Source organism: Physcomitrium patens, chromosome 1 (genome assembly GCF_059467195.1).
Source record: "Physcomitrium patens ecotype Gransden chromosome 1, ASM5946719v1, whole genome shotgun sequence".
Taxonomy (NCBI): domain Eukaryota; kingdom Viridiplantae; phylum Streptophyta; class Bryopsida; order Funariales; family Funariaceae; genus Physcomitrium; species Physcomitrium patens.
In genome coordinates, this window is record NC_143410.1 from 4,308,654 (window position 1) to 4,319,257 (window position 10,604).

The following is a 10,604-nucleotide window of genomic DNA, read 5'->3' on the forward strand; positions in this document are numbered from 1 at the left end:
AATCCAATACATATCTATATATGAAATGGTAGAAAATAATTTAGATAAGAGTCTACCCTAGCAAAAACATCATCAATTTTTGAATGATGTTGGTTTATATTCTTTTGGAAACACCTAAAAATTCTCTAATCTTTCAATCAAATCCTAAGATTCAAAAATTTCACATTTTTTAAGTTAAATAATTCTTATACTATACTATTCAACCACTCTAATCCTTTTATTGGAATGAGAGTCTTATTATATATTATTAATTCAATATTGAGATTAGAAATATATACAATACATAGTATATATAATAAAGAATATTTTTAAAAATAATAATTAATTAAATACTTAACTAGTGTAAATATATATATATATATATATATATATATATTGTAGAAAATAATTAATTGAATATTTATTAAATAGTATAATAGTGTGACTCTTGATTATATACTTCAGGTATTTTATCTTATAGAAATTTAATTCAATTTGGTTCTTTTGTTGTCTTTCCTTGCTTGTAACTCCCTAGTACTTTGGTAATGTATAGTTTATCTCTTGAATTTAATGAAGAGCTAAATGCTCCAACCTCTCAACATAACACACTAAATATTCATATCTTCACTTCTAATCTTGTTTTTTTACAAATACATCTTCACATGTACAAATTGCATGTTGCCATATTTCAGTTCAGTTGTTGCACAAGAAAATGAAAACGCATGTTACCGTAACTCACCACAAGTACTTGATACATCATATGGATAAGACCCTTCAGTTGGTCTGTCCTTTTAGATTCAACACTACATCGTAGACATGTACAAATTTAAGTTAAAAACTTGGGATCATTCTAAGTTTTGGCCAATTAAGCTTGAACATAAAACATGCTCTCATTAGCTCGAGGCTTGACGGCTTGCTCAAGAGACTTGAATTGAAGATGTCCAGAGATAATCAGTTAGTCGGAGTCAGACCTCCATCCAACAAATTCAAGGTTTGAAGTCCTGCCTCGGCTCACACCACAAGTGGGTAGACATTGGGTCAAGATCTTGACCACGAGTGTCGTGAATTATTATGTATTATTAGGTTTATTTTATAGTAATGCTAACCATTAATTCAAATATATCACACTTAAAACACTGAAGCAGTCTGAATGCGGGCAAACTGATTTAAGGACTGAAGGTAATCGAAGGACCCGATGCCCAACAAATTGACTTGGAAATCGTTCTCAATGACCCATTTACAAGAAATCCACACTCCACTCCACACTCAAATTAATCTCGTACATATTTGGTGTCAGTTATGGGTGCTTCTACTTTCAACCGGTGGCATTTTTAAAGCCAGTTCCATGTTCATCCAGACCAAGCTCTTTCCAATGAACAATCACCTCCATCACATCCATTCCAGGTTAGCCTTCTTTGATAGGAAGACTAGTTTCACGCCCTTTAAAATTCACTACAAAAGTGACGAGACAAACAACTTCATATCAATTGCACTAAGACCTCCTCTTCCTACTGCTCATATCATCTTCTCTCCTAAGCTTACTTTCCTTTCTTATCTTCTCACTGTCTCTTGGGTCCGGAGAATACTCCCTCCGAGAGTGCTTGCCCCGTCTATCGGCCTCTCTATCTGCTCTTCTGTTGGTGTCCCTTAAGTCACCAGCTTTCTCAAACTCTCTATCAGCCCTTCTCTCCATATCCCTGTCTGAACGAAGCGTCTCGAAGTCTCTCTCTACTACTCCACTTCTATTTCTCTCTACACGAGTCTTCTCAGACTGCCTACCTTTCCTATCTGCGTCCCTCTCTGCACGAAACCTCTCATGCTCTCTCTCACCTCTTCTTCCTGTGTCTTTCTCTATATCAGCTCTAAATGTCTCTTTCCTTGTGTCCCTATCCGCACGGGGTTTCTCATAATCTCTCTCATTTCTCCTATCAGTGTCCCGCTCCGCACGAGATTTCTCGTAGTCTCTTTCGCTTCTCCTGTCAGGGTCGCGCTCCTCACGAGGCTTTTCCGACTCCCTATCTCTCTCACTTCTCCCACCTGAGCCTCTGTACGAGACATTACGAGACCGACCCGACTCTCTACCACTTCCTCTATTTGGATTCCTGTCTGCTTCACTCTTGTCGAACTCTCTCTCTTGTCGAGAGTGATGTCCGAAGCCAGAGTCTCTGTGCGCGTCTCTCTCCTTGTCATATCGTGCACCTTGTCGAGACCTATCACCGCCCTTCTCTGCATGATGCCCAGGTCTACCACCTTGTTCGTCTTGGTCTCCCTTACTTCTCTCTTTATCCGATTCTCTTGCATATTTGTGTCTATCGTATCTATGTTTTTCTGTTTCCCTCTGCTCTGGTGGTGCCTCGTCATCGTCAAAGACCATTTCATACCTGAATGGAGAAGATTAATGTTAGCAAAACCACATATAGCTTGGTAGTTCTTTTTTAAATCTATAAAAACAGGGGACATATATACACCATGGAGCAAAAACGGTTTCCCTACTTTTTATGTGCGTGGCCTCGTTGACCACCGGTGTCCTTAATTGTGTATTTAGGTTTTTCAGTAGGGCCTTCCTTCTGCTCGGTACCGTTGTTGGGGCACTCTTTAGCGAAATGGCCAACCTCTCCACACTTGAAACAGCCCTTTCCGCCATTAGCAGCTGCAGCATAAACAACGTTAAGAGCGAAATTAGATGGGCTGTGCACTCACTATATGTATCACACCAAGAATGTTACCAGAATCAGAAAATTTAACCACCTTTCTGCGGCATAAATAATTCACCCTTCCAATCCCTCAACTGATATGAATCCAACCACCATCCGAAATTTCGATGAATTAGTGGGTGAAAACGTCATACAACCGGCAACCCCAAGTCTTCCTAATAGCATGAGAAAATGCAATAGTTCAAGTGAATGATTTAACTCACCTTGACCATCTCCACCTGCCTTTCCAAGCTTACGGTATCGATTCCATAAATGTGAAACACTTTGGCTGAAATCAACATGTATCCTTCGATCATCAATCAACACGTTGTCCATCTGTAGTGACAAAGAAGAAAATCAGCAAAACGGAAAAGAGTTAATGCACTAAAATCCAATCAAAATGCAGAGAAATAGGACCCTGTTCGCCCACGAACATTCAAATGTGCAAATAACTGACCTTGAAGTAAGCGGCCTCACATGCTTCCTCTGTTTCAAATTCTGCACCAAAAATGGACGCCATGTGACTGATAAACATAAGGTATCCAAAGGGGACGGTAATAGTTCAGAACAATAATCCGAAATTACACTACATTCAATCAACAATAGTAATGACAAAAAAATACAAAGTGCGAAAGGACATACCAATAAATGCATAGCACAAGCTATCTCCGGTTTTGTAGTCTCGTATGATATCTGCTCTGTAGATGATGCAAACAAACATTTCATTGTAGGTTATATTATCTATATGAAAGCATCATGTACCTTGATATCTGCTAGATAAAGGCTAGAAATAAACTTCTGGGAAGACAAGGTCGATATGACTTACGACTTGACTTTGCCGAACCGACCAAAGATAAGCTCAAGATCACCTTCCTGTGTAAATCCACCACACAATTCTTAGATTTGCTATCTCCCATCACTTTGCAGTCCTATATGTATAAAAACAGAAAATATCGACTGGCATAAGACTAAGATAAAATCACTTCTGAGTGATTACCTCAGTAACAGGATTAAGCTTGCAAACAAATAACACATTCTCGGGAGGCTTCATGTCTGCTTCTGGAAGATCCCCAATCTACGGGCATACAAACAAACACCAATTAATTAATCGTTGCCGACACCTATTCAGTCGCAGTATTCTACAGTAAGAAAAGAAAAGGAACAGGAAAATAACGCATAACACTCAACGAAAGAATACAGAACTAGAAATCCACGATCACAGGCAGGAGAGCAAATGGATTGCCCCTGTTACTTAAAGATTCTGGCGCATACGAATAAAATAACCACTCGGTTTGTAAATATTACAGAAAAGTGAGATTCAACATGCAAACCAGGTGTGGAGCACACAAACTCGTAAACGTACCATCTCCAGAACAACTGCACGTGACTGAGCTTCTTTCTTGCGTAGCGATTTTTCAAGCTCCTCTGGGTCCATAGTCTCGTCCATTGGGACCCAATCATCTTCCAGTCGCACCTCCTCCCCCTGTAAGGAAAAACCAGCACATGCAATCTGAGTCCCAACGCATACAAATTCACTCTATCCATTCAAGAACAGCGATCTACTATGCACGAGATTTTTGCGACCAAATAAACAAAGTGAGGGAAAAACACAAGAACGAATAAACATTACATCAGCCGGAGGCTTTAGCTCAGGAGATTTTTCTGGTATCAGGTCTGCAAGGCCAGCAGGGTCATCGAATGGGTCATCCAAAATGATGGTATGCTTTATCCTGCCCCAAGCCACCCAGTCAGTAAAATACACATCATATACGCTCTTCTCTAAATTTTAAGACACAGATTTAATAGAATAGTTTAGTCTAACAATATCAGTATCCAACAAGAGATTTTAACCACGAATCCGATGGAATGCAAACAATTACATGATGAAAAGAGGAGCAGCTTGAATATTCGCTGATCAATACCGGATGTTCTTGAACGGCCTAAAGTTATCGTCCACAAACGCCTCGTTAATTCGCATCAGAGTGTCTAGGCCCTCTCCAACCTCACCAAATACCTGAAGCAGATCATGAATTGCGTTCAAAAAGAGAACATACACAAAGGAATTAGTCAAACCATCAGAACAAAATGTTTTGCTTTAAGTAAACAGACGTAAAGAAAAACTTACAGACCGTATGCTTTTCGTCGAGGTAGTCCAGCTCAGCCCTGGTTGTAATGTAGAACTGCGAGAAAAACCAAAACAACATAAAAATTGATTTTAAGATAATCACCAGGAAAAACTTTCCTAGTTCCGTATTACGTCAAAGCTCTCATGTTTAATGAATAAATATAACGATTCGAAAGAGAACTAAAGAACAGAATGAGCGATTGAAAAAAGCAGTTCGTATGATACCACCTACCTGGGATGCATTTGCATTTTCACCCGCGCTCGCCATCGCCACAATGCCCACTTTGTCGTGTTTAAGGGTAGGATGAAATTCATCATCAAAGAACCTAGCCTGGTCCCCATACAATAATCTGCAAATAAGATGTGTATTAAAAAACCATCCACCGAAATCTGTACAACCCATTGATATTCCATGCATCACATAACTAATGCAAAACCTATAATACTACATCTCAACGAAATTGCCAAAATTGGCATGCAACACGCAAACAGGAACCCAGTTGACAGATACGGTAATACCCCAGGGGTGTTCAAATGAAGAAGAAGAAGAAGAAGAAGAAGAAGAAGAAGGATTTTAAAAATTTTAAAGCAAACGCAAAAACATAATTTGATGGAATAATCAAAGAGATAAGCTAAAATTGCAGCAGGAAAATATAATACATATACCCGAAGCCTTACAGATAGCCTCAGGTATCAGGTTCACAGATCCAAAACAAAAGCATGACCGGCACAAATACTCATAGAATCACCCACTTACTTGTACACAGAGTCACCACCCTTTCCAGTGCCCGTCGGGTCTCCAGTCTGAACAATAAAATCCTTCTGGACCGAGTGAAACAAGCAATTGTTGTAATATTTTATCCTGCATTTCCCAACAAAATCACACATTAGATCAGGCACCAACATCAATTCCAAAAATCACCAAAACAGAGGAAAACACAACACACACACGCACACATACACACAACAATAGCGAAAACAGGACCCATCGTACGAATAGGGAACTTTTTACGATGCACCAACTTCAAAAATCGGGACTCACATACAGAGAATTCGTGGGAAGAAAGCGAAGAACATGCGTGAGAAGGCACGATGAAAACGTACTTGCAAAGCTTGAGAAAATTCTTGGTGGCAAGTGGGCACAGATCCGTGAAGAGATCGACCACAAGCTCGCCCACACTGGTGACCAGCATGACCGCCATAGCTCCTCAACCTTCTTCCGACCTAACGCAGTGAGTGAGAATGTGTGTGTGTGATTCTTCCCGTGACCTAATCTGGCGCAGCAGAAGCAATTCGACCCACCCAGCGAGGTTCTGTGGGATTGCGTGAGACAGTTGGGCGTGGGCGCATTGGCAACGCAGCAGTAGCAGCAGCAGCTGGGTTGAGGGGGACCAGGGGTCTTCGCAGCATGGGAGGAAGAGGGGGTCTTCGCTGTGGGGGTCTTCGCCAACGGGGGGGAGGTTTTCGGATGGGACGCCATGCGAACGCGTTCTCGCCCCGTCCGACTGCGTTGGAGAACGCGCTCCCGCTTCCCTGTGTGTCTGTGTGTGTGTGTGAAACGGACCCGTCGAACTGGGCTCATGGGATGGGGGCTCGTGGATGAGGTCTCTCGCTTAATGTTGGCACTAATTCAATATAGATTTTCACCTTGAGTCGTATTATTCTTTTTTTTCTCTATCATCGTGAATTTATATCTTTAAATTAATGGTGATTTTGGTACATGTAAAATTTTAGCTTTAGAAGTAGAATAAAAAATCATACACTTTATTGGATCTTAATTATTTTTTCTAAAGAACGAATAAATAAATAGTTAAATAGTTAATTATATTTTTAATATTAGTAAATATTTTGGGGTCCTAAATCTAAAATATATATAAATAATAATAATAATAATAATAATAATGATGATAAAAAGTGCAAAGTAATACTTTATGCATAGTTTAAGTAATAATTTCTATTAAAGGTAAGGAATTTGAATCTACACACTCTTTGGTTTAAGCTAATATATGTAAAACTACTTGGCCAAACTATAACTTGAAAGTATTGACATATTTTTATTAGTTTTTTAATTGATTGTATACATCATCGCAACAAACAATCAAATAAGCTTCAAGTTATTATAAAAGATATATATATATATATATATATATATATATATATATATTGTATTTTTGTTTTTCCATTTTCAATGAAAAATAAAAAAAATTCAATCTAAAAAAATTATTTTAAATATTTTTTTATAATCTATTTTTATGCTATATTTTACCAAAAAATAAATTAATAATTATAGAAGATTCACGTAAATCAAATAAAGTTACCCTGGTTTTTTATTTATTTTTTGAAAGCCTAGAAAACATTGACATAAACTTGACAAAAACATTGGAAGAAAGTAAAAAAATTTGTAACAAGGCAATCGATCTGTATCATTATATGGCTCACAATTTTGACAACTTGTAATTGATATCAAGTGGGATGATGCTGCACTTGTTAGCCAATTTTTCTATGGATTATAATATGAAGTAAAAAAAATTAATGCTTAACTTACCTAATCCTCAAACATTGAGTCAAGCAATTGACTTTGCAGTGAAGTGCAACAATCATCTTTTTGAATTTCCATATGAAAACCGTATAAGTAGACCTCAACGTTACTATAATTCAATGGCAATACCAACATCTCTTCAACACATACATTTGGAAGTAGAGGATATGTAAATTGATGTAGTATGTTTCAAATCTCTTATTGAGCAAGAAAAGACTTGTTGTCACCAAGAAGGATTGTGCTTATATTATGAAAAATCTAAGCACACTGCTCAATATTGTCCAAAGAAACAATACAACCATAAGATAAGAAGTATGACTATCAAAGATGATAGTATCTCAGAAAACGAATTTCTCTAGCCACAATAGGAACCGTGCGGCTGAAACCTTATACAACATCCAATGAAGGTCTTATTTTTTCCTCGAAACCCTGTCTTTCTTTTATAATAGATGTTATTTTAGGACCTAAATATCACAAAGCCTTTACCTTGTTAGATTTAGGAGCCTCAACATGTTTCTTAGATGAAGAATTTGCTAAAAGAAATAACATACTTATAGTGAAGAAAACTAAACCTATTCATGTAGAAATCATAGATAGTCGTCAATTGTCTTCAAGAGATGTCATTCATGAAATCTTTCCTTAGAAGTAGCAAATAATGGTCATAATAGCTTTATAATATTTAATATCATTAAATCTCCCTCTAATCTAGTCATATTAGGTTTATCATGGTTAAAAAAATATATTATTCTAAAATAGATTGGACTTCTTTTAGTCTTGACTTTTTTGAAAGTATAAGTAAGAGCATAGTTAATCAAGTAAAAAGTCATAAGTCTAGTACAATTAAACTTGTATTTGTAGGTGCAAGAGCTTTCTTGTATGCTGTAAAAGAAAGATCACCTTGTGTCATTTATGTCGCACCTTTTTCTATTAATGAAAAGACTTCAAGTGGCATTCCAAGCCAATATCATGATTTTTAAGATGTATTTGAGAAGAAGAATGCAGATACTCTTCTGGAACATCATTCCTATGACTGCTCAATTGACCTTCAAGAAGGAGCGTAATTGCGATTTGAATCAATCTAAAATTTATAAAAAAATAAATTGGCTGAACTCAAAGAGTATAATTGAAGAAAATTTGGCCAAAAACTTCATATGCCATTCCAAATCTCTAGAATGAGCTCCAATTTTATTTGTAAAGAAAAAAGATGAATCATTGCAGATGCATGTCGATTATCAAGGACTCAACAAAATCACCATCAAGAATAGGTACTCGCTATCTTTCATATTTAGACTCATTCGTCAATTGAATCAAGCTAAGATCTATACAAAAATAGATCTATAAAGAGTATAAAATCTGGTACGCATTAAAGAAAGAGATGAATGGAAGACTCCATTTCGAATACAATGTCATGCCTTTTGGACTTACAAATGTACCAGCAACATTTTAACATCTAATGAATGATGTCTTTTGGGAGTTTTTAGATGATTTTGTTGTTTGTTATCTAGACGACATCTTAATCTATTTTAAGAATACAAAAAAATATGAATTTTATGTTTATCATATGTTACAAAAATTAAGAGATGCACAACTCTATGCCAAGATAGAAAAGTGTGTATTTCATAGTACTCAAGTCGACTTTCTAGAATATATCATTTCGAATGATGGACTTATGATGGATCGTAAGAAAGTTCAAGCTATTATGGATTGAAAGATTCTAAAAATGATAAGAGATGTCCAATGCTTTTTGGGATTTGCAAACTACTATCAGATCTTCATGAAAGACTTCTCTCAAGTTGCAGCTCTACTTATATGTTTGACTTGTAAAGACAAACTTCAATAGAATCAAGAAGCAAAAGTAGCATTTGAAACTTTGAAGATAGCATTTGTTTCTGCACCAATCTTGTATTGTGTCGATTTTTCTTAACCATTTTTTATGGAAATAAACACATCAGACTTTGCTTTGGGTGCTGTATTGTCACAAATGGAAAAAGATGATAAACTTCACCTAGTAGCTTTTTATTCCAGAAAATTTTCAGCATGAAAGATCAACTACAAGATCGACGACAAAGAATTTCTTGCAATTGTGGATTCATTTCAAGAATGGCCTTTTATCTAAAAAGTGCTCTAAATCCAGTCATTGTGTATATGGATTACAAGAACCTTGAATATTTTATGTCAGTTTGTATTTTGAATTATCACCAAGTCCATTGGAATATGTCTTTATCAAGATTCAAATTCAAGATCACTTATCAATTGAAAAAACCACAAGATTTTTCAGATGTACTCTCTGGACGATCTTACCTTGTACCAAAGAAAGGAGATGTTGCTTTTGATCAACAATGGACAATTCTCTTGAAGCTAGAGTATCTTCATCTTTGAGCAATGAAATCAATACTAACTGTTGATTCAAATTTCATTAAGTAAGTTCAATCAAGTATGTCTTATGATCTTTTTATTCGTGTTATTAATGAAAATCCTTCAAAGTCTCATGTTACTTCCAAGTTTGAATTCAAGAACAATCTACTATATTTTGAGGGACACATATATGTTTGAGAAGGTGAAGCTCGATCAGGTGTTCTTCAAGCTCGTCATGACTTTTGAACAGCAAGACATTTTGGATACAATAAAACTTTGGAATTAATATCTAGGGATTTTTTGTGTCTCCAAATGTGGAAGGTAGTCAAAGATTTTATACAATCTTATGATGTTTGTTCAAGATAAAAAACTCCTCATCATCGACCTTATGGACTTCTTCAGCCATTATCCATTCCGGAACAACCATGGTCTTCTGTTTCTATGGATTTCATCATAGATCTTTCAATCTCAAGTTTTTATGACTCTATATTTGTGATAGTAGATTGTTTTATCAAGATGGCACATTTTGTATTATGTACAAAAGATATCATTGGTGAAGAAATAACTAAGTTCTTTCTTGACAATATCTATTGCTATCATAGATTATCCAAGGATATTATATCAAATAGGAGAACTTAGTTTGTATCATGATTTTGGCAGATTCTTTTTAAGATTCTAAAAGTGGATATAAAACTATCTTTGGCATTCTATCTTCAAACTGATAGACAAACAGAGCATGTTAATCAAGTTATGGAGTAATATTTAAGATGTACCATCAACTACCAACAAGATGGTTACACAACTCTTTTGCCATTAGCAGAGTTTGCTTATAATAAAATGGTACATTCTTCTACAAAATAAACACCTTTCTTTGTCAATTATGATTATCATCTATAACTTGATACGTTTGACT

The 10,604-nt window shown here is 36.2% G+C and overlaps 1 protein-coding gene across 2 annotated transcripts; it reads right to left on the reverse strand.

The window, feature by feature from the left end:
• Window positions 1-1,273: 1,273 nt before the first annotated feature.
• On the reverse strand, window positions 1,274-6,139 carry LOC112291675 (peptidyl-prolyl cis-trans isomerase CYP59). 2 transcript variants are annotated; one of them, XM_024539491.3, is made up of 14 exons: window positions 5,902-6,139; window positions 5,555-5,659; window positions 5,030-5,147; window positions 4,802-4,852; window positions 4,595-4,686; window positions 4,303-4,402; window positions 4,036-4,155; window positions 3,670-3,747; window positions 3,499-3,545; window positions 3,315-3,370; window positions 3,130-3,170; window positions 2,897-3,008; window positions 2,473-2,629; window positions 1,274-2,360 (listed from the first exon to the last, which is right to left on the reverse strand). In XM_024539491.3, the coding sequence occupies exons 1-14, from the start codon at window positions 5,997-5,999 to the stop codon at window positions 1,472-1,474; spliced, it is 2,064 nt and encodes a 687-aa protein (XP_024395259.1). In that variant the 5' UTR covers window positions 6,000-6,139; the 3' UTR covers window positions 1,274-1,471. The 2 variants fall into 2 exon arrangements, with proteins under 2 accessions (XP_024395259.1, XP_024395333.1); XM_024539565.3 differs by having other exon boundaries at window positions 4,798-4,852; window positions 5,902-6,112.
• Window positions 6,140-10,604: the final 4,465 nt, after the last annotated feature.